Source organism: Podarcis liolepis, assembly GCF_965112155.1.
Source record: "Podarcis liolepis genome assembly, chromosome: 12".
Lineage (NCBI taxonomy): Eukaryota > Metazoa > Chordata > Lepidosauria > Squamata > Lacertidae > Podarcis > Podarcis liolepis.
Genome location: NC_139563.1, coordinates 40,725,650 through 40,750,558, shown reverse-complemented (window position 1 = coordinate 40,750,558; position 24,909 = coordinate 40,725,650). Strand labels below are relative to the sequence as shown.

General features: G+C 41.5%; 1 protein-coding gene across 11 annotated transcripts in view; it reads left to right on the top strand.

The window, feature by feature from the left end:
* Positions 1-24,909, top strand: part of ZNF385D (zinc finger protein 385D) — a 554,298-nt gene that overhangs the window by 218,653 nt on the left and 310,736 nt on the right. For all 11 annotated transcript variants that reach the window (XM_083468253.1, XM_083468266.1, XM_083468263.1 and 8 more), the window contains one exon: positions 24,168-24,446. In XM_083468253.1, coding sequence (XP_083324379.1) covers positions 24,168-24,446 — 279 coding nt within the window. The remainder of the gene's footprint in view (positions 1-24,167; positions 24,447-24,909) is intronic.

Genomic DNA, 24,909 nt, shown 5'->3' with positions numbered 1-24,909 from the left:
AAAGTTATACTAATGTTTACATCAGGTATAGGTAATGTGGTGTCCGTCAGATGTTGTGTACGAAAACCCTATCATCCCTGGCAATTGGCTGGGACCGAGAGTTGTAATCAACAACATCTGTTGGAGGGTATAATGTTGGCTAGCCCTGGTTTACAGCATGAAGAGAAATTAAAGGTCTAAATTAGTCCTGAACAGCTGCAATTCTGCTCTGCTCTAGTAAAAATTTGTGTAGACTGCTATAGGCAGCCAGGTCTGAAGTATTAAAAATGCACTGTGTTATCAGACTCCAAAAAGGAACTGAAAAGAAAAATGCCAGAATGTAAAAAGAGTGCTTTTAATCCAGGCTCAGATATCTCATAAGTAACCAAATGGAATTTTAAAATAGCTACAAAAATGAACCTTTGGGCAAAACATATGTAGCACAAACTGCAGCCAAAAAGAAAGCCCTTTTTTCTTGTTTGTTGTTGTTGAAAAGAAGGTTCCAAGTGCCTGCAAAGAGTGAGTGACTGAAAAATTACTTCTCATTACCCAAAATGGTGGAGATGCTATTTGCCAGCACAGTGCAATAATGTAGCTTGCCTCGTATGCCTGAGAATCTTGCATGTCAAGCAGCTGCCAGGTACTTTAGCATTTTCAGTATAAATGAGATGTGTACTAGTAAAGTAAAGCTGCCTGCTAAGAAGCTCAGACTGAGCCTTGGCACTTACTCTAAAAACAATACCTTTGTGAATATTCCAGAAGGCAATTTAATGTGATTCTTAGTTGATTAAAGTGTTTCTTTACAGCAGCTTCAATCGTGGACGAACGTTGTATGTGAAAGAGTTTAAGAGTGTCTGATTTTGATAGATATTGCCATTGAATGCTTTCTGACTGAACAGAAGAGAATGTGGTGGCATCTCCTTCAGATTTGGTGTTAGCAAATATTCTTACAGTCTTGTTGTTTTAAAATTACCGTCTATTGAATAAGAACTCGAGTATAACTTAATAGCATATATTAACTAAAATTGTCATGAGTAGCCATTGGCAGCATGCTGAGTAAGCTCATGAAATATAAATAGGCATTCTTCAATATGTGTCTGACATATCAGAATTTGCTGCAGTATAACTCAGTTGGACATTATCCATGCTAACTGTAAACAGCAGAAGACCTCAGTGAAGAGAACACTAGACAGTTTTGAATCTGAATTTGTGGAAGAAAACTTATCTTCAGTCCCTGTACTAATTGCCTAAGAACTCCTACAGTTAACAAATAAATTGTATCACCTGTTCCCAAGTTTTCCGATTGCACTTCTTTGAGCAGGGAAAACATGAATACATGGCATGATGTCAGATACTAATTGAAGAATCCTACTTATTTACATGAGTTTACTCAGAACACTGTAGTGGCTACTTGGGGCAATGAATAGATGAGGTGTACCTTATCAGTTTAATTTTAACAGGTGTGGGGCCGCTGTTTTAGGAGACAGCCACATGTCTCTTGTGACTTCCTTTGTCTGCACAGACAACGTGCATGCTTCCTTCTGACCTATTTGCTTTCTATACTGTTGCTAATGATAAATGTCTGATCTCATTCATCCTAGAGAGCTTTGTTCTTTAGAATGTTTCCAGACACAGGGTTTTGCAATCTAAATTTCAGCACTGGTAATGTGCACTGTCTACACTGAACAGTACTGAATGCAGCATAAGTCTCTCAGGGTCTGCTGAGAACAGCTCTGGTAGCTTTGAACTCACTCTCACAGCAAGGAGCACCTTTTATTTGGAGCTACTTCCTCTTGCTTTATGGTTGGATGCTACTATCTCTGTTGGGAATGATGGCCCAGTTTGGAGTTGCTAATCCATAGTTTAGTGCTCAGTAAATGAGCCTACTTGAGCCTCAGGCAAGAGCGCTCCACTCTCCTCTTCCAGCATGGATGTGAGGAGATCAGAAGCATATGATTTCAACATGGTCAGAATTGTTGTTTTGTGCAAACTCTGAACTCCGGTTAATTTAAACCATGGTGTGTTGAAAGAAGCCAAGGTCATGAAACCACAGTTTCAATAATCCATAGGTGAAACCCGCCACAGTTTGACTTTTTTTTGGGTGTGTGTGTAAAGAATGATTATTCTAAATGATGAAATGGATGCTTCTAGTCTCCTTGTGGCCACACTGCAGAAGGACAGGATTGGGATCACATAAAACAAATTGTTTGTTTAGCACTATGGGATGTGGGTGGCGCTGTGGTCTAAACCACTGAGCCTCTTGGGCTTGCCAATTGGAAGGTTGGTGGTTCAAATCCCGGCTACGGGGTGAACTCCCATTGCTCGGTCCCAGCTCCTGCCAACCTAGCAGTTTGAAAGCACGTCAACGTGTAAGTAGATAAATAGATACCCCTGCTGCGGGAAGGTAAATGGTGTTTGGTGCACTGCTCTGGTTTTGCCAGAAGTGGCTCAGTCATGCTGGCCACATGACCCGGAAAAACTGTCTGCGGACAAACACTGGCTCCCTTGGCCAGTAAAGTTAGATAAGCGCTGCAACCCCAGAGTTGTTCGCGACTGGACTTAACTGTGAGGGGTCCTTTACCTTTATGGTTTCATCTAATGTCTGAACCGGGTATTTGACTATAAGAGTTGTTCAATAGGGTCAGAATTCCCTGTTACTTATCATCGAGTGGTTTTTGCTGCATCAACACTAGGTCTTGAGTATTATAGTATGGTGGAAGCTGTTTCCTCACACTCCAGATTTATTAAATATATTGATTGCTGCAATATAGCCTAATGGTTTCCCATTAATATGATGAGTGGATTTGTCTAACTGAACTCTGTGCCCTTTTGAAAACTGATGCCTATACCTGTGGCATTTTTCTAATAATGCAATTACATTAGATATAAAATTCTCCACTGACTTGTCCTAATAAGGAAGTTAAAAATTCTAGTCACCTAATTTACATCCTATTCCTTAGAAACTGTTTTTGTAAACCTTGGAACTGCTTATGCTTTTTCCAGTCTCCTGGTACATTCTGATATCTAGATTTCCTAAAAATAGGTTCTTACAGGTCACCATCTTGTGTCAAATATAAGCTTGTCCCAGAAGCTTCAGAAAAGGAACAAAAGATCCGAAATGGGCAATTATACAATAGTTTCCCTATAAGAGTGTTTTTGTAGTGGAATATTGATTTAGGTCTTCAAATACAAATGTTTATCCTTGAATGCCTTTTAAAATAAAATCTTACCAAACATCATTGAGTATACAGTGCACAGCAGTCCTTGGCATCCTGCAGAGTTTTTCTTAGAAGAAAGATGAATGTAAAGTCTCTTGGCTTGTAACTGATTTATAGAAAGTTGAACCACTTTTAACTTCCATGCATTTTGTCCTTGGTTTGTTGTGTTTGCAATGCAAAAGGGCATTTTCTTATTGTGCAGGCCTTATATTTCAGACATTCTTTTTTGCTCTGAAAAAGATATTTTCCTCCATTATTTCTCTCTATCAAGGCAGCTATATTCATAATTTCTTCATGAAGGGTAGTCTTCTCTGTCATTCGTCTTACCAACTGTCTCACTTTTCAGATATTCTAGTTTTTAAGCCTGTCAGGAACGCAGTATTAATATTACTCACAAAGATCTTTAAAATGATTTGTGATGGCAGTGGCATTATAATAATGTTCTTTGTATTGTTTTCTATCTTATGCAAAACATAATGTTCAGTTTGTTCTCTCCCTTTATAGCATAAGTCAAAGAAGAGAAGGGGTAGTACTGAAAATGATGCTTGCTTATTTTCACAGTTCATAGAGTTCATCATAGAATGGTAGAGTTGGAAGGGACCACCAGGGTCATCTAGCCCACCCCTGCAATGGAGGACTCTTTTACCTAATGTGGGGCTCAAACCCATGACCCAGAGATGCAGAGTCTCATGCTCTACCGACTAAGCTATTCCCTTCTGACCTTCTTACTGTAAAAGACAGAAAACGTTCTCAATTCAGATGTGGACAATTCTTGAACAGGCAGTGACTTGTGTCCTCCCATCTGGACTTGTGCTGGTTCCTTCTCCATTTCCTGGTTAGCACTAATTACAGTTTGGCATGGCATCCAAGTTGGTTAGCTGTTGCCCTCTGAATTAGAAACCTGCATGAAACAATGTAGTTTCCAGTTCTGGTTTGGAGGTCAAGGACTAAGGAGGACCCTTTCACTGTATGGCCCTGTGGGGCCAGTGCCCCTCCAGCCTAAGAATGTGATACTGCCATTCCTTGGACACAAGGGGCTCCATACCAGAAGATGTAGTGAGACCATAAGCTCCCCTGCAGCAGGAGAACTATGCAGCAGGCTTGGCCCCTTTAATTGAACAAGCACCTCCCAGTGCAGGCAGGTCTAACAGCTGGAATGCAGCTGTTGCTACTATAGATAGGACTTGGTCTCTGTTTGTTGCTTGCTGAAGCCACGTTAGAAAAAAGCCTGCACCCAGGCTAAACCCTGCCTTGTCTTGAACCCAACCTGAGCCTCTCCACATCTCTCCTCGGAGCAGGACAATGGGTAACTGTGTGTTTGATACTGAATGAGTGCATCATATTATTATTTTTGTCCAAAGTGATGCAGACCTCAGCAGTGAAGGGGGGGGGGCGTTTCTGTGTTTACCCTCTGGCCTGCTGGTTGTTTTTCTATGTAGGCAGCTGATCAAGAACACACAGGATTTTAAAAGGCTCATCCTGCAAGATTTGATTCAGAATCTTTTGCCCTACCAGTTTTGAACTATGGTCACTGTTGGCTTCTGTCCCCTGAATTCTGCACTGTTATATGAAATCTGGATTTGGGTCAGTGCTTGCAGTCATTTCCTTATCCTCCCTGTAGGCTGTACTTGCAATTTATCTCACAATACACAAGCACATAGATTCTCAGTATTAGTGAAGCAAGCACCTGCAAAATCCTTAGCAATTATAAGTTTGCCAAAGTATCTACCTAAGATATTGGAAAAATAAAGCAATATGTTTTGCTTCACTTTTTCATTCTATTTTTGACATGCACTAGCTCAGTAAAGATTAAGCCAATGCTATCCAGCACTTAAAATTAACAGTGTATTTGAACATACATAATTCATATATGCACACAGACACAGCGGGGAGGAGGAAATCACATTTGTTCACTTGAGCCTCAATATCAGCAGCTGGTTCTCCAGAAAGCACCAGTTCTGAATAAGTCTCTATAAAATTTTAAAATCCCCTGGTTTCAGCCACCAAATTTCTGGGGCTGCAGGTATCTTGAGTCCTCCCTTTAATTCCCTTAACCAAGTTACTCTTATTTTTCTTTTCCTCATATGCTTGTGGAATTGTGGGCAGAAAATTCCTGCCTTGCAGGGGGTTGGACTAGATGACCCTTGCAGTACCTTTCCAATGCTACAATTCTGTGATTCTTCCAGTACTTTGGGGCTTTCTTGCTTTGTGTTTAATAGCATTAACAAAGACTCCAAAGGATTACAAGTACATTTGTGTGCAGATAAAGCAATGTTTCTGTTATGCACAAAGTCTTTGTAGTAAAAGCACGGAAGAGAAAGCCTCGCAAGACAGAAATGTTATTTTAAACATTACAAGTTAAGGCTTAAGGGCTATGCAATCAGATAAAAATGCTTAAGATATATAGTGTTCACAAAGCCATGAGCTTAATAGTGTTTATTAGAGATTCTAGTGAAGCTTACTGGGCTTATTATCCCCCCTCAAAAATGAGCTTCATGACTTATGAAGCCTCTGAGTTCTGCTCCAACTTGGGTTAAAGTACAAGCTGGAAAAGAAATCCTGGTGCAATTCAGCAGACCCCTTCCCTTCCATTCAAAAGCTGCCAGGGGCAGGGGAAGGGGGTGCGGTAGGGGGGGATTGCCCGGGTGTCACCACTGAGGGGGTGACAAAATGCCGGGTGGCACTTACCGTGAGGCTTGCAGCGCACCCAAGCCACACATCTCTCCTGGGAGAGACGTGGTGGCTTAGGGTTATGCCCAGTATACCTGAAGGAACATCTCCACCCCCATCGTTCTGCCCGGACGCTGAGGTCCAGTGCCGAGGGCCTTCTGGCGGTTCCCTCACTGTGAGAAGCAAAGCTACAGGGAACCAGGCAGAGGGCCTTCTCGGTAGTGGCACCCACCCTGTGGAACGCCCTCCCATCAGATGTCAAAGAGATAAGCAATTACCTGACATTCAGAAGACATCTGAAGGCAGCCCAGTCCAAGGAAGTTTTTAATGTGTGACATTTTGGTGTATTTTTTAATCTTTATTGGAAGCTGCCCAGAGTGGCTGGGGAAACCCAGCCAGATAGGTGGGGTACAAATAATAAATTATTATTATTATTATTATTGGCATGCGCAAGCTCCGCACTGCCCAAACGGTCCACCCACTGCCTCCCCCTCAACTGTAGGGCAGCTGTGTGGGAGGAGGCAGGCAGACTCCTCAGAGACCCCACGGAGTATCCTGCCCCGGCTGGCTCCGCCCAGGGCGCAGAACATGCACGCCACCCCAGTCACCCGAACGGCTTGCACTGCCGCTGAAAACTGCAAAACTCCCAAGGGCCTGTGGAGCTTTTTGTCTTGTGCAGCACACCAAAGAGGGGAGGGAGGGCCAGGAAAATCTTCCCTCTTATCATATGTAAGGGTTTTTATAGGAATCAGAACTATGGTGGGTGCTGAGCATAATTGGATTAGAGCTGGGAAAACTATTTATGGTTTTGTTTTATTTGTTTATTTAACAAATCTGCAGGCTGCTGCACAGAATAAAGCCATCAAAGCCGTGTACAAAATAAAAGCCGAGTAAGACACTTGTTTTGAAAGCAATAGAATCATTTCACAGAACCATATAAACAATAAAACCATCATTGCAAATTCTGACAAAACAATAAAACCATTTCTGCAGATATATATATATTTAACTAATACCCCATAAATGACTGGGTTACACCTCAGGAAAAAAAATCTTACACAAAAATTTCTTTGCTGGGCACCCAGGCAGCATGATACAGACCCCTGAATTTTGGCTATTAACCGATTCCAGAGAACCAGAGCTAGAACACTGCAAGCCCAGTTTTGGAAACATTTCCAAGCTAATTTGGTGTGAACAGGAGGAAGCACCTCCGTCTCTAGTGCTTGTATTTGGGGGGTGGGGAAGGTCTGGGAGGGGGCAGAATGCAGCAGTGTGAAAACTGAGAAAGTTCCCCCTATTGACAAATTGTCATGGTCCAAGTGCTTTGAGTATCTTCTGTGAGGGTTTGTTTTGTTATATTACTGCTTTTTTTTCTATGCGGTTTTTCATTCTAAGTCCTTGTTGGAGTTGTCATGCTGAGGTCTCATGCGTTCAGATGCCTTTATCACTGCTAAATGCTTCTTTATAATTTATATATCCAGCTGTGGTGAAAGCATGTGCTATTAGGAGACTGGAGGAAGAGGAGGCCTTTTTTGCTAGAACAAATTACGAGGGAAGAAGGGGGGAGAGGGGGAGAGGGGGAGAGAATATTGTTATAAAAAAAAGGAAAGAGGTGTAATCAACTGGCGTTTTTCTGCTATTATCAATAATGTGTTTAATAGGTCTTCTGACGCGAGCTTCTTTTTCATCTCGATCCTGAAGTAGAAGACTTTGCTGTGATATAACATCAGTCTTATTTCTACTTATTTCCCTCTGTTGGTCCCCCTTACTTAATTTTGCTCTTTTTTGAGGTCTCGGGGGCCAAACTAGGTGTGACATGGGGGAAATATGTAATCAGATCACTTGATCTATTTGTCATTGAATAATTCCAGGACATTGTGCTATGGGAGTATTTGTCTTTCTCTCCCCCCCTCCCATTTTAATAAACAGTTGGGGGACAATATAAGTCAGGAATATAAGTCGGTGGTTCGAATCCCCGTGACGGGGTGAGCTCCCGTTGCTCGGTCCCTGCTCCTGCCAACCTAGCAGTTCGAAAGCACGTAAAAGTGCAAGTAGATAAATAGGTACTGCACCGGTGGGAAGGTAAACGGCGTTTCCATGTGCTGCTCTGGTTTGCCAGAAGCAGCTTAGTCATGCTGGCCACATGACCTGGAAGCTGTCTGTGGACAAACGCCGGCTCCCTTGGCCTATAGAGCGAGATGAGCGCGCAAACCCAGAGTCGGTCACGACTGGACATAATGGTCAGGGTTCCCTTTACCTTTTACTATAAGTCAGGAAAATGGATTAGAGGGAAAGGGTTAAGCCTTTGTCTACATGATTATGTCCCCTCTTAGTGTCTGCCTTTTATCAATGAAATAACACAGGGGATTTGCAATCATATTTTTAAATGTCTACTTTGCCCCAAAGTGTTACAGGTTTGGAAAAAAAGTTGAGTACATCTGTCATAGAGTAGTGTAGGCTTATGCCTACACAAATACACATGTGTTACTTGCTTCTTTTTTGTGTATCCCTAGCCTTGGGAAAGAGCTGCATGGCATAGTATAATGGCAAAAAAATCATTGGAGAGAAACAATAGTCGTAAGACTGAAGTGGGCGCAGGGAGGTTCATTGATGACTGAAAATGCAAACAGGGCCTTTTTGCGCAGAAAGCCGCAGTGTAATTAAGGTTATTTGGTTTGCTGTAGCAGGGATGAAAGATAAAAACCGAAATAAGTACCTAAACATACTGAGATGTTGGCTCTTTGCCTCTGGCTTCTTACAACACATGAAAATGGGGGCATTGCAATGTTATTTTGATACCCCCCCCCTGCTCTCATTGGTTTGTTCTGACAGATAATATTGATGAAATAGGATAGTTTAACACTAGAAGAGTCCGAGACTAGGTCATATGATGGTCCATCTGTGGCACATTCTCTTAACTGACTGCCCTCGGGCAACTGGACATGGGAGGGTGTGTGTGTATGTAATATATGGGAGTTTGATCACATACTTTAATTCAATTACAAATCCTCTAAAGGCTGATACCTCACACCACTCACCAAAGGTCTGATGCATTCAGAGTCTAATTTTCAAAAGTCATTGAGCCTATATCTAGTTTCTTTACCGCAGGAGAAATGCTGTTCTCACAGTGTCTAACCTGTGAACAACAACAACAACAACAATTTTATTACTATTTATACCCCGCCCATCTGGCTGGGTTGCCCCAGCCACTCAGGGCAGCTTCCAACACATACAGAAACGTAATAAAACTTCAAACATTAATAATACCAATCAGATCTAATATAAAAAGTCACAATATCTATAAAATAAGCTACAAGAAGGAACTGAGCACAGCAGCAGTCTCCTCATTCCCAAAAAGTGGTGCTCGAGAAATGCTGTTTAATGTACAAGAGTTTAGGCATGCAGAGGAAAAAGGACAAGAAAGGGTTAATTTCAGGGTGCTGTTTAATTTGGGCATGTTTTTGCCCTGCACCTGCAGCTAGTTAAGCATGTGAGAATGACTCATCACAATATACAGTATAAATGCTGTTGTGTTTGAAGTAAGTTTCCTCTTGGCCCAATGCCCTTGACCAGAGCATAGCCTGTGTATGCTGTAAGGAGCATACTGTATGTAACTGAAACTCCACTGTACTGTCAGTAATGCAGCTGGGGCTGGATCTAGACCAGGGGCCAGCAAACTTTTTTCCGCAGGGGGCCGGTCCACTGTCCCTCAGACCTCGTGGGGGGGGCAGACTATATTTTGGAGGGGAAAAAATCCCCCCATGACTCTCCCCTCCCTTCTCCACAGCACTGGATGAGCCCCAGTGGTTGCTTACCTGTGCCCTGTGAGCAACAGTGGCTGGGGGGGCGGGGCGGGACGATGAGCAGTGTAAAAGGGCTGGCTCCGGAGAGGGGCTGCTTAAAATGGCACTCAGCCAACCACGGTTCAATGAAGTCCAGCCCCCTTCCTTCTCTAGACAGGGCGGGGAGAAGCCAGGAGGGAGGGAGGGAGGGAGGGAGGGAGGGAGGAGTGCCGCCGCGGTGTGTGTGAGGGAGGGGGCAGAAACGGCGCAGCCCGAACGATCAGAATCCCCACACCGATCCACACGGCGATTCCTGGACTGTCCACAGGCCGGATCCAGTAGGCAATTGGGCCGGATCCGGACCCTGGGTCTTAGTTTGTCTACCCATGATCTAGACACATCAAAGAAGCGTTTCAGTTAAAAGCGCTGTAAATTTAAACAGGGAAAACAGATAGAGAAAAATGGGGCTCCACATCGCCATCTAGTGGCACAATGTTATATTGCACATACAACGCATATAAATGTCTTTTTCTTTACCAATCTAGCTGAGTCCTGACCCATCCTAGAACTGTTTGGTCCTTCTCTGTTCTCTTGGCACACTCCGTGCTGACGTTAGGATGGGCACTCTGCACACTGCCTCTGACAGTAGAGGAAGAACATACAGTAACCACATATGCTCTGTGAATTTGCCCAATACTCTTTTAAAGCCACCACAGTGGGGGGGAGCATATTGGGTAAAGAAGTATTCTTTGTGTGTGTGTGTCTGTCTTGAATATTCTGATATTCAAATTCAGTGGATGGCCCTAGGTTATAGTATTATAAACGAGGGAGAAAAACTGCTCTTTCTCTACCCCATCATAATCTAATATACACCTCTGTCGTGTTCCCTCTTACTCATTTTTGTCTACACTAAAAAGCCCCAAATGTTGCAACCTTTGCTTCAGCTCCTTGATCATTTCCAGTTGCTGAACCTTTTTAAGCTCTACAATATTTTTTTTGAGTTGAGGTAACCAGAACTATACACAACATTTCAAGTGTGGTTGCACTATAGTTTAGGATAACAACATTAGGTTATTGGCAGTTTTTACCTTCTAGCCTTTTCCTGATTATACCTAAAATAAAAAAATTCCTTCCAGTAGCACCTTAAAGACCAATTAAGTTAGTTCTAGGTTAGTTCTTGGTATGAGCTTTCGTGTGCATGCACACTTCTTCAGATACACTTCTTTAGATATCTGTAACCTGATTATACCTGACATGGAATTCACATTTTCTGCAGCTGTTGATATTTTTTTTGCCAAGTTATCCACTATGACCCCAAAGTCTTGTTCCTAGTCAGTCACCACCAGTTTAGATCCCTTTAGTGTTTATATGAAATTAAGGTATCACCCCCCGCCACCAACATTTTCACCTGTCATTTTACTGCCCATTCACCCAATTTGGAGATAGCATTTTGGAGCTCTTCACAATCCCTTTTTGTTTTAACCACCCTGAACAATTTGGTATGATCTTGGTGCTCTGTGGTTACCTCTCCATGGTTACCTCTCCGCATTGGGACCCATGCTAGAACAAGTAAAAAAGCATGGGTCCCAATACTAGGCAAGTTATGTGCTACTGAAATGTCCGTGGCAAAAATTGTGTAAGGTAATATGAAAAACAATATCTGACAAGCCCAGTAATAGCTTAACTGGGTAAAGGTTTTAGCTTTCTGGTAAAACTTGCTTTAGCTAGAGCAAAATTAGTATTAAAGGACACTTAAGAGTGTTTGAAATAAATGTCCTTCACCTATCATCATGCTACTGTGGAATATTTAAAGTCAGTCTTGAGAAACTATAATTTATTCGTTATTGCAAGTTTCTCCAGCAAGGGTAATTTCATAATGCACCAAGCTCAGTATTATAGAATTAATGGAAGTAATAATATTGAGTACTTTCTGGAGAGCTTTTTTAATATTCAAAGCAATTGACAAATGTATTGTGTAACGGCTGAGTAAGTAAAAGCAAAGAATTGTTTTAACTCTGAAGCAAAGTGTGTTTCAGCACCCATTATGGAAACATAAATGCTTTTGAATCTCTTTAGCAGATTAAGAAGATATATTGCTGGGTGTGAGAATGTTCCAAACATGCATCGTGATCTTCTATCTTTTCATTCCTAATGACTGAATGCTTTATCCTAGAATAGCCAGAGGCAATTGCTTAAATAGCTGGCAAATTGGGTGCATGCAAATAATGTGATGTATTTGAATAATTTCTTTTTGCAGATGACCAAAAAGGATTTAAATGCAGAGGGACAGCTAGTTCTGTGTGTCAGAACCATGTAGCAACTTCAGCTCCTATAGAGTGAACAGTACTTTGTGCTTTAGTAGCTAATACACTAATACACAGCTAAGGCAGCACAATGAGCCCTGCTCTGCTTCACTTCTAGCTTCCCGCTCTCTCAAATCTTGTAGTATTATCCAATTGCAATTGGATGGAACTGGCCTCATGTTGACACAATGCTAAATTATGATTTGGTGTTATGTGAAAGAGCCTTGGGCTCACACATCCTGTTCCCTCTCCTTCTCAAGCAGCTGCTAGGAGGAAATTGGAAGCTTTACTTCTGTTTTTAATTAAGTGCAGTTTAGCGTCTTCTCCAAATCCAGACAAACATTGGTTAGTTGAAACAAGCCAACTTCATACCATGATCAGCCACAGGTTAGGTTTCAAATACAATGCTAAATGGTGGTTAATAATAATAAAAAATAGATGCAGAAGTTTCCTATAGCCTTATGAGTCCGCTAGAGGAGGAGATGAGAGGAGGACTAGGCTTGTGCTCACAATGCTAAACTGTGTTTTAGCATTTTGTCCTAGCCGTTCCATGGTCATTATTCTTAAAAATCACATGATGCCACTAATCCATTAAATCTGCCCATCTACTACCAAGCCAGGTTCAAGGTCCTTATATTTACAATGCCCTGAACAACTTAGGTCTGAGGTACCTTAGGGACTGCCTATACCTTTATATCCTGGCTTGATCACTGAGGTCACCTGCAGGAGCTTTACTAGTCGTCCCTCAAGCTGGTGAGGCTCATCTGACAGCAACAAGAAGCTGAGCTTTTAGTGTCATTGGCTCAGTGTCCTGTGGAGTGCTCAGCTAATGTTTTAGAGATTCAGCAGGCAATTAAGAAAGCGTCTTTCCGAAATAGCTCATAGAATCATAGAATTTTAGCATTAGAAGGGTCGTGTAGTCCAGCCCCTGCAATGCAGGTATCCTGTCTACAGCCATCCCTGGGTGGGCTCGAACTACCAACCTTCTAGTTGACACCGAGATACACTAACTCATTTTACCACAGTGAGTTGGTTGCTGTTATCTGATTTAAAGTTTTCACATGATTTTTATTGTCTTTAAATATTCTTGTTTTAAACGGCTTTGATTTTTTTTAAACCAACTAGTTGTATATAAATATTTTTATTAAGAACAATAGGGATAATGTGGTTGAGAATACTGGAATGATCTTGGTGAGCAAAGCATGAGAAAAATGGCATTATGCCTAGCTGCAATCGAAATACATGTCCTGTTTGTGTCACTGTGGAGAAATCAAAAGGTGAATGCTGGACTTTGGTTTAAAATTATTGCAGTGAACACCACTTTAAAAATACGATTCAATCCAAAATCTGTTTGCAGGTAAATAACGTTACAGTTAAAGAAAGGCTTTTTGCATTGGTTTTCTCTTAGATTAGTTGCCAAGTTCTATGAAAATTGTAAACATGATGAATTTTGGTTCACTTACCTTTAACCCCGTCCAATCTTTGAATGTTTAAATAATGTGCACTTAGGCACAAAAGCTTACACCTCCCGAACAACCGTATCATTAGGCACTTAGCAGCCATATGACTTTATGGACCAGTTTCTCATCTTAGGAACTGAATGTGCTTATACTGTACATTTTTCAATATGCTACCTTGTTCTTAAATGCCCCTGTAACCATGTCTTGAAGTCACTATGTTGTAGAAACTCAGTAAGTGGGGTTCAGGGGGCAGAGAAAGTCCAGTATGATTATACTGTGCACAGTTGGACACTTCTGCACAACATCCTCATCCACTGCCTTCTGAGCAGCAATTGCTGCTGCTTTAATAGATAATCTGAGAAGCATTATGCTCTGCAAATCGTATCTTATCAAACATTCCTGGACATTCCACAATTAAACACTTGGCTATTTCATACACTTTGGGAAAAGAAATAAAAGCTCCTGGTTTTACATTATTGATAATTATAATTTCTCATTGAAATCACACATTTCTTAAAGTAACTTTCTGTAAAATGAAAGCAAAAAAGGTTTTTTAAAATAAAAATACCCAGTTTTAAAACATGCGATGAGGGAGACCATGCTTTGTATAGTGAGATCTTGTAGGATCACCAATGGAAGGCCGGTTGGCAACAGGACCAAGACATTTCTCTGTGATCCTGGTTAGCCATGCCTTCCTTTGACTTTCTTTTCTTTATAGATTCAGGTAGATAAGAATTTCTTTTATTCATCCGCTCAGTTATCCTTTGAAATGAGTTGCTGCTGTTTCCATATTGTAGCTGGAAATGGAGGTAGAAAGTTCTTGACCAAGCAAAAACTGAAAATTTAAAACACTGGATGGTATTCAGCTAAGTTCTACTCAGTGCAGACAGAATGAAATTAATGGAACCAACTTAGTCATGTTCATTATTTTCAATGGATCTACACTGAGTATCACCCACTTGCTTCAATCAAAACCAAGCAAAACAGTAATTTCCTGGGTGCAATTAGTTTTGTAGGTTTTTTTTAAAAAAATAATTAAAGAAACAAGTATTATTTACCAGGAAAATGGGGAAAACCTAAATAATTGATATACTGGTGAAAATTATTGAAGCATATCACTTAGCCCTGTAACTTAGATGTATGTTTTACTTACTTTGAAGTACCCCCCCCCCAAAAAAGGAAAGTCAGATTCCATTTGCGGATATAGCCAAAGCAGCAGCATACAGGTGAACTTTTACAGCACAGTCCTTTGCATGTCTACCAAGAAGTAAGTCCCACTCAAAGTAGGTGGCTGTTAGTGACTTAATGGAAGTAGGAAGTTAGCACTGCTCATCTGCATCCATATCTGCTATGTGTATGTAAGCTTGATCTTTCTCTTGGTTTGGAACATATATGTTTGAAGCAGTTAGCAGATGGCTATTCAATGTGTTTCAGTTTTGTACAATATGTTAACAATATCAGGGAAAATATAAGCACTTGACTTAAGATTTTCCTCAATTTTTATGGATAAAAAGATTGAAAGTTTAAATTGCAACCCAGGCACTTTTTCCTCCAAGGAAAAAATGCACACCATTGCAGAAAAAAATTGAAATCTTTAAATGGCCATAAGGTGTCTTTAGGAAAGGGTCGCTGCACGTGAGAGCTTGCAACCATAGAAATGTCAGAGAGATGCTGAGGCAGCAGGAGAATGGCAGTGTAAAATGTTTAGGCCAGTGAGGAACGATAAGCATAGTGATCAATAATCAAGTGATTTGTGAAAAGCTGTTGATGACAGTGGATTTAGCCTTGTACCAAAAGGGTACTATATAGGGAAGCCATTTTGGGGAAATATCTATGACATACACCAAAGGGTACAATCCTTAGCTTTGTTTCGCATAATGTTCATAATATTCTATTAGGTCCCCCCCCTCCATGTAGGTGAATTCTATTGCAGAAAAAATCAAGCCCAGAAGAGACTGCAGTCCTATTTATACTTATCTGTACCACTTCTGAATAGGCGTGTATAGGATTGCACTCTAAGAACTTTGTGGCACCTTGGAGGCTAACAAATTCACTTTTGCTTAAGCCTTCATGTGGCTGAACTCTGATTTAAGGTACCAGGCTTAAAGAGTCAAGCAAATTATGGAGTTAGGACCTAGTAACCCTAGTAACTTCAGCGATAATCCTCGGGAACCCTGACCCAGTTGAGATTTTTATAGTTTGGCTTAGTGACTGAGGTATGCACAAGTATTTTTACTTATGTATTAAGCCACTAGCTGCTTCCATTGTGTGAGCCACAATACGATTAGGAAGCCTCTAATTAAGTATAATTTCTTGGTTTTTGTCAAACCTGTGTTTTTGGGTGTAATGAATAAATAAATGCTTACCAGCTTCAGAACCAGCCAGCATATTAAACAATAGTTTAGGGTTACCAGACATCCCTGTTTCCCGGGGACAGCCCTTGGATTTGCGAACAAGTCCCTGGACAAATTCCATCTCCGGAATGTCCCCAGATTTCATCTAAGAAATGCAGCAGCGGCAGTCTCAGCAGCCTGGAGCAGTAGGCTCTGGCTGGCTTCAGAAGCTGCTCAGAAGTCCCCATATGATGGTGGTGCAGGGGCTCAAAGATGCAGCTTCCGGGCTGCCTCCACCTTCCCAGACCTCAGCAACTAAGCTGTGGAGGGAGGCTTCATGCTGCCTATCAGAGCAGCCTCCCAACTCCTACTTGCGTGCAAGCAGGAGCGGGGCGGGGATCTCTCAGCTATGAAAGGAGGCCTCACACTGCCTATCAGAGCTTGCGTGCAAGCAGGAGGGGGCAGGGATCTCTCAGTTAGGCAACGGGAAGCCTCCCTTCCCAACTGGGAGATCCTGCCCCCTCCTGCTTGCACGCAGGTAGGAATGGGGTTGGGGCTGCTCCAGTGGGAAGGGAGGCATTGCGCTACCTGAGCCTCGCCACCGCCACTGCTCTTGGCCCTCCTTCTCTGCCTTCCTTGCCCAACCCACCACACATTGCTTCTCCACCACCACCACTGAAGAACCAACAACTCAGGGGCTGCCCAGGGTCATGGAAATAGGAGATAGATTCCTTGGAGGAAGGGGAAACATGGCGGTTGAGGTCAAGGCGGCGGTGGCCCCTCTGCCCTGCCATCGCTGCAGCACCAACGTCCTGAATGTGTAGTATTTATTTATTTATTTAACGTGTCCCCGGATTCATTGAAGAAAATCTGGTAACCTTACAATAGTTTGCAGTTGGTTTCAGATCTTGACTTGTTCCAAAGCTGATAGCCCTATTTTACTAGCGAATGTGAAATGTGAAACTATGGTTAAATAGAGGCACCCTGCTTCAACTGCACTCTGCAGCAAAGGGAGGTTCATAAAGGGCAGGCTGGTGACATGGCTGAGATAACGATCATTTGAATGTGTCCGTCCATTGCCGAGGGCCGGCTGAGCCAGCTCTCACAGCCGCATGACTCTCGTCTGCAGTTCAGTCTTTAATAGGATATTTGCTTGGAGGGCAGTATTTCAGCTCACAGAAATCTTCACAAAGGACTTTTAGCAAGTTTATCTGTGTCTTATTCTCAATTGGCTTGGATAATGAAGTTTAATTCAATCAAACCTCAGGAGAAGTTTCTGAATTCTCTCATGCATGATGCAAGTATTTGCTTTTCCACAGAGTCTGAGGTTAGTGAGGCATATTGGAAGAGTTTACTGACTGTGCTTAGATGAGCCACAGGGCCTTGGAAGGAGTTTGCACACTCAGCAGGGCTAGCATTAGCACTCCACAGAGCCTAAGCAAGAGAGTAAAGCTTCATTACAACAGTAGCTTCCAGGCTTTTGTTCCAGTTACCTTCAACATTTTCCAGTGGGAGGAGAGAAGCAAGTCTACATTTGATGTTTTCAGAACAGTACAGAAGAGTCTTGTTTCCCCTGCTTCTGTTTCTAGGAGCATGAAAAGAAAACGATCCCCCTACTTGCTTTTTCTCTTAAAATCATTTTTGGGGTACTGATGTCCTGATTAGAAAGAATGTAAGAACTTCACTTGAAAACCTCACAAGGGGGGGAATGGACACCAGGGAAAGGGGTTCCCAGCATAGCCAAAGTGGAATGTTACACTTTATGGAAGAGTAAACCATACTAAAGTACTCTTTTTGGTGCCTGGTAAAAACATTCTAGTTTAGACAAGCTTACCCAAATGCTTAGAAAGTCGAGGTAATTTTAATCAATTTCAGCATTTTACCTTTAAAACATACAAAAGTTAAAATTTAAAACACAAGTATGGATGGAGCCCTTCTTCTGATGGAAGCCTAGTTATGATCCAAGCCCATGGGCAGAATTCAGTTAATGAGCTCCATCAGCAGAAGCCCAAAGCACAAAGAAATCTGCTTGAGTAATGGGGCTTCCCCCACATCCGCTGTGCCTTCCGAAATTGGCTTGTTGGGGTTTGAGGAAATCCCCAGAACTGTGAGTGCACAGGGAAGAAGGGGGATTGGTCCATCTGGTGAACTGAAATGCTTGCACAGATGGAACGTTCATAAATAGTGCAATGTTCAGTTCCACCCAAAGTCTGTAAAGCAATCTTCTTTGTAGTCATTTCTATTCAACAAGTACTACTTTATAGTTTCAGCTGAACCCCTTGGGTCCTTTTAAGGTAGTGAATTTATAGTGCAATCCTGTGCATGTCTACTCTGAATTAAGTCCCATTGTTTTTAATAAGGCTTATTCCCAGGTAAGTGCATAGGAGCCTTAATATTCTAAAATAATATAGCACAGACTATATTATACTTTACATTTTCTCTTCATACTGAGACAAACTCAAGTTGTTTTCATTAGGATCCTGAGGCTAAGGGAAATAAGATGGTCACTTGCACAGATATAGGTGTTGCAGAAATTATAGTAATTGCAGCATAACTTCTTAGAATTTGAATGGTGATGCTTATAAATCTGCTTATAAGCCCCTGAAAGTGCTCTGTTTCTTTTACAAAGGATTATGAAACAGATATGTATTGCTAATTAAATAACATATGTGATAGATTAGTGCTCATCTCTTTTTATAGAACTTAATTAAATAAATGAGTGCAGCATATTTTAACACAATTAGGCTTCCGTTAAGGTGCTTTCCAGCATAAATAAATTGCTGAAACATAGATTAAACTTGTTGGATTTAGCTATAGGTTGGGAATGCCTGCTGATTGCAGAGATGCAGCATAGAATTTGCTCCAAGTTCGAAAGCCCACCCTGGACAATTTTAATGATCTGCCACAAGGCACCGAAGACAAAATACTTTCTTTTTGTTACGCGTAGCTGTAGGCATTGTACCAGTCATAGCACAGGGATTGTTTATTTATTGAACAGATCTGAAAGAAAAAGCAAATTGAAATTATTTTGCTAATAGATTTTTCCCTGAAGAGTTACCTTTGTTTTCCATGTTTTAATGTATGTAAAAAAAAAAAACTTTAAAAAAATGATCACTTATCCTCTGGTGCTAATACTGAAGTGAGGAAAAGTGTTGGAGACTGCAGAGTCATCAACTTTAGGGCTCTAAGCCTGCTGCTAGAGACCAAGGGACTACTGAGCCTGACTGACGGTAGGAGCCCACAGAACAACCTTCCAAAACACCTGGGTCTCTGGAGCCGGAGCCAGGATCTTCATGGATGTCTTCCCTTCAGCCCAACAAACAAAATATCTCTCACAGTCCTCTAAAGGTCCAGTAGCACAGGGAGCATGTACAGGTGAAGGTCATGAAACATAGCAGTAACTGTCTGCAGGCCAGAGGTTCTCCACAAGGGGACAGCACCTGGGAGAGGAAGTCTGGTGGCAGAAACTTAAATGGAATGAGGCCTTGTACACATTCCTATTTGCTCTGAATCCACTGTGTCCCACCACTGATTTGGGAAGTGGCGAACAACACAACTTTTATCACAATCCATACCTATCCTATCTTCTCATTTATTTTAAGGAAATAATACATTTTGATGCATCCCCCCCCCCAACCAGCTTCAATCTGAATTGCGGGGAAAATAATTACAGTGGAACCTTGGGTTACGTACCATCCTCCTTATGAACGCTTCGGGTAACGAGCTCCGCTAACCCAGAAGTAGATGCTCCTGGTTGCGAACTTTGCCTCGGGATGCGAGCAGAAGTCATGTACCAGCAGCAACAGGAGGCCCCATTAGCGAAAGCGCGCCTCATGTTAAGAATAGTTTCGGGTTAAGAACGGACCTCTGCAATGAATTAAGTTCATAACCGGAAGTACCACTGTACCTAGTTGTGTTTTAAGCAGGTAATGTGTACACAGCCTTGGTTTGCTTTTGACTTTGGCTAGAACAAGTTGCTCATTTGGAGCTCTCCGTGGTGCTTAAACTCCTGACCTGCCACCTTTGCCCCACAGGCTCTTTCACCAGACCAGTGGAGGAGCATTCATTTATTAATATTACAATAACTTCTGAAAAAAACTTGCTATTCTGTTATGTCCATTGATTTCCAACACTCCCCCTCCCTCCGGATCTGTTCTGTCTTGACACAGGGGAATATAACAGATGTCTCTTTCCCCCAGTATGGGTATTAAGAAAATGAAGTTTTACCCATAACTTTATGTCCATGCCAATTGTCACCTGAATATTTTTTGCACATCCTAATGTTGTTAAAGGAATCCATACAGGGGCTGTGAATTCAATAGTTACTCTGCCATCCACTTCATCCATTCTTCTACCTCACTACTCCACCAAACTCTCTGCTTATCCCCTTATCCCATAAGGCTTTCCCCCCCTTTTGTTTTTACTGATCCCTGAACCTTTAACAGTCAAAATTTGGACCTGCAGTTGCATACATTTACATGAATTTTCACAAATGAGCAGCGCAAACAATCAGTATGCATAGACTCAAATGTTGCTGGTAAAATGTGAATTCATGTCAAGAATTTGTATGTTATCTGATCAATATGCAGTTTTCAGGTGGAAACTCTGTATTTTGGCAGAACTATGTACAAGATGTTAATGCTGCCTATTTGTGTACATTCTCCACTCCTTCATGTGAATGCACAGTCATCAGTATTTATGCACATTTTCTATTTGGCTCATGTTAACCACAAAATGTACATAATTTATCCTGTATATTAGGTTTTAAAATGACTCAAAAGATTAGAAAATATTTGTGCAGTTGTATGGAAAAACATAGTTATTATCCTTTATATATATACAAAGTATTTGTAATTTTAAATTCATACTGCTCTCTAGTGGGCAATGTTTTCAATGCAGAAGATGCATGGATGTTGAAAAACAGAAACAGGCATGCTGATGTTATTTCATTATTTGCATTTAAGATTTATGCTTGTCCTCCTCCTAATAGTATTTTTGTAAGTCTTAGGGCCCCATCTGAACTATACATCTGAAGCACTATGGTACTACTTTGAACAGTCTTGGTTTCCCCCAAATAATTTTGGGAACTGTAGTTTGTTAAGGATTCTGATAGTTATTAAAGGTAAAGGGACCCCTGACCATTAGGTCCAATCGTGGCCGACTCTGGGGTTGTGGCGCTCATCTCGCTTTATTGGCCGAGGGAGCCAGCTTCTGGGTCATGTGGCCAGCATGACTAAGCCGCTTCTGGCGAACCAGAGCAGCGCACGGAAACGCCGTTTACCTTCCCGCCGGAGCAGTACCTATTTATCTACTTGCACTTTGACGTGCTTTCAAACTGCTGGGTTCGCAGGAGCAGGGACCAAGCAACGGGAGCTCACCCCATCACGGGGATTTGAACCACCGACCTTCAGATCAGCAAGTCCTAGGCTCTGTGGTTTAACCCACAGTGCCTATTCCCGTCTCAGAGCTATAGTTCTCAGAGTTTGTTCACAGTCGATACCTATTCCTGGGAAACTCTAGTGCAGATGTGGCTTAACCTTTTAATAAATAAAGATTCTTTTGACAGACGATAGCTCTTTTGTTCCTTCTTCCAGAGATAGTAGATATAAAATCCTTGCTGCCTTCCTCAGGGAATATTTGCTCTTTCAGCACTAGCTTAATCAGGAAAAAAACCCTCTGAGAAGTTCTTTATATACTTTCATTCCTTTTGGATTTTTATCCAGGCATTCTCGACTTTCTGATCTCTACCTACCTCATAGTTTCTAAACTGTCAGTTTTAGATTATAAACTCCTTGTGATCAGGAACTTTGTAAATTGATCATAGAACATGCACATGCATAGAACATGTAAATTGATCATGGGAACATGCACACTGGCATGTTATAAATAATAATAACAAATAATTTTGCATTCTGCTCTTAATTTAACTTTTTAATAATTTTTACAGCCACCTTTTATAGTAATATAAAGGCATAGAAAATTAGAAAATTACCTTATAGTGAGTCAGGCCATTGGTCTATCTCGTTCAGTATTGTCTACACCAGGGGTTGTCAACCTGGTCCCTACTGCCCACTAGTGGGTGTTTCAGGATTCTAGGTGGATGGTAGGGGGTTCTATGGCACAAGCTGAATCCTCCTTCCATTGAGCGCTGCTGGGTGGTAAGGAAATTTTACTATCAAGAAAGTTGCATTAGTGAGTGGTAGGTATAAAAAGGTTGACTACCCCTGGTCTACACTGACTGGAAGCAGCTCTCCAGGATTTCAGATAGGAGCTTTCCCCAAGCCACTCTATAGATGCTGGGTACTGAAATGGGGACACAAAGTGTACAACTAAGTTATAGCATTTTCCCCATTTTGCAGATGGAAATTGATATGTTTTTCTGACATCATCTAAAAAATTCGTGACTGATCTCAGAAATACAACATGATCTTGTTATGTTGAATCAGTAAAATCCATTGAATTCAGTGGGACTTACTTCTTGGCAAATGTGCATAATCAAGGCAAATCTAGTACTATAAATACTAACAACTGGAGAAACACAGGCCTGTGAGTGCTCTAGTTGGAGAATAGCCTCTACCAAAGGCTTGATGGATTTGAAGAAGCACGAACTCAGGACGAAAGGCAGAAACAAGCTAAGAGGAAGGCCCATTTTGCAAATCCTCACCATGATCAACCCCCACCCAGAAACCTATGTCCCCACTGTGGATCTAGAATTGGCTTCCACAGTCACTTACAGACACACTGTTAAGACTTTATTGATGAAAGACAATCTTACTCAGCTATGAGTGATTGACAAAGAAGGAAGTAGAAGCATAAGTTTGCAGTTAAAGAGCTTTAGAATATCTGGTTTAAGGGGTAGACTATTTTATTCCTTAACATTTTGCTTTTAGCTGGCCTATGATCTCTGTTCACCAAAATATCTGAAATCCTGGACACTAATGATACATGTTTTCATAAACACAACTATAATTTGTGGTTTTTACCAGTTATGGTAAGTTGGCTGACTAAATTTTGGTGTCCTTCATACGTTTTGTCTGAAGTAAATGCCTCTTGTATGTTTAAGCAATGACTCAGAAAAAGCTCTGTCATATTTGTCTTTTCCAGTGTTTACTTCCTTTTCCTTTCCCACAAGGAAGCACATCAAAAATGGTGTTTGAAAATTCTATCTGTTTCAGTAATTCTCGGTATTAACACAAGCTCCATCTGTCCTTCTCACAGTGTTTTATGTGTCCGAAAAGGGATAATAGCTACATTTTACACAGTATGTAACTCTGGTTACACTGATGTGAAATATTGTAACTTGTCCAAATTGTACAGCAATTTTCCAGCAGCGCTGCAGCTGGAGTCTATCTTTCTTGGCTGCAACTTAACTTACCAGTTACTAAACTCTAACACTTTCATTTCTTGGGCCTTTATCCTGAAAATGTGCACAAATCACATTGTCTTCAGTATCGCAGCACACGCCTATGCTTTCAGGAGTCTGGCCTTATTTCATAAAGAACTGCTAATTATTACTAGGATTAGTACATTTTAAATTTCCCTGTTGGATTCCGAGCCTTTAAGATGCAATCACTTAATATTTTGAAGCATTTTCCTGCAGCTAATGAGATTTATGATTACCGAATGACAGCTCTGGGGAAAAACTCCAAATATCACAAGATCTACTGTGTTAGAATTGTAAAGTTTAGTGTACTACTGTGTGAAGTGTTTAAAATGCCATCCATTCTGTGCTATGCACATGTAAAGAGGAGGTTTGGGAGCCTTAAAAATATATTAGATTTCTTGAATAAAGCAGAGTCTTGGGCTGCAATCCCATTGAACTTCGTGGTGCTTACTTCTGAGCAGACATGTTTAGGATCACACTGTGAGTAGTTCAAATAAGTAATTAATTAGACTATCTTCAAATGTGAGTTAGATTAATAACCTTCAATGTCTGTAATTTTTGAATTCATTATTAGAAATCAGATTTCTCAATTTGTGATTTGGATGAACAGCTGTGGTTGAGTCTTTCCATACACTAGAATTAGTGGGAGTAACAGAAATGACTGTGTCTTTTCAAACTACAAGCAATGGATTCAGTTTTTAATGATCTTCTATTTTAAATAAACTCACTGTAAATAGTATACTAAGCCATCAAGGGAAAATGGAAGCAGTCAAAAATATGATTCCCCCCAGTTCTGAAATTGTGTCTTTATACGTGTGGAAGGGACTTCACTGATTGGCCCCCCTATGGCCTGTTGAGTTTTCTGACATTAGGGCCAGGGAGCCACACTAACCAGCCAACCAGGCATTGCTGATACCATGTGAGAAACACAGCCTTGCTCCATTGACACTAAGTGCAGACCACCAAATTTCCACAGGACGAAAGTGCTAGATGTGCGGTATGCACATAACTCATAGTTTTCTCTTTTGTTTATCTTAGAAACTATGAAGAAACCCTGGAGTCCTAATCCATCTCAAGACAATGTACCGTATACTGCAAATTTCACATGTTTTCATGAAAGAGAAGGCGAGGCAGACCTGACACCTGATGACAGTGAGGAAAAGAAAGAAAGAGAGAAGAAACACAGCAGTTTTACTTTGTGCAATGTGTGCAACATTCAACTGAACTCTGCTGCTCAGGCACAGATCCACTACAATGGGAAATCACATCAGAAAAGATTAAAGCAGCTCAGCAACGGGAATCCAAAAACTGATAATGGTAAGTTATTTGCTATATTCTGTCTTGTCTATGAGATTCACGTGTGAAAGTGCATCAGGTATGCTTTTGAAGTGGTGCTTGAATCCTTGAAGTGGGCAGTGGGTGGTTCCACTTTTAAGTATGGGTAAACCATTTTTGATGTCTTGCATAATTTAGAAGAGGTAAAGGTAAAGGGACTCCTGACCATTAGGTCCAGTCACAAATGACTCTGGGGTTGCTGCGCTCATCTCGCATGTGGCCAGCATGACTAAGCTGCTTCTGGCGAACCAGAGCAGTGCACGGAAATGCCATTTACCTTCCCGCTGGAGCGGTATCTATTTATCTACTTGCACTTTGACGTGCTTTCAAACTGCTAGGTGGGCAGGAGCAGGGACTGAGCAACTGACGCTCACCCCATCGCTGGGATTCGAACCGCTGACCTTCTGATCGGCAAGACCACAGAGCCACCTGCGTCCCTACAATT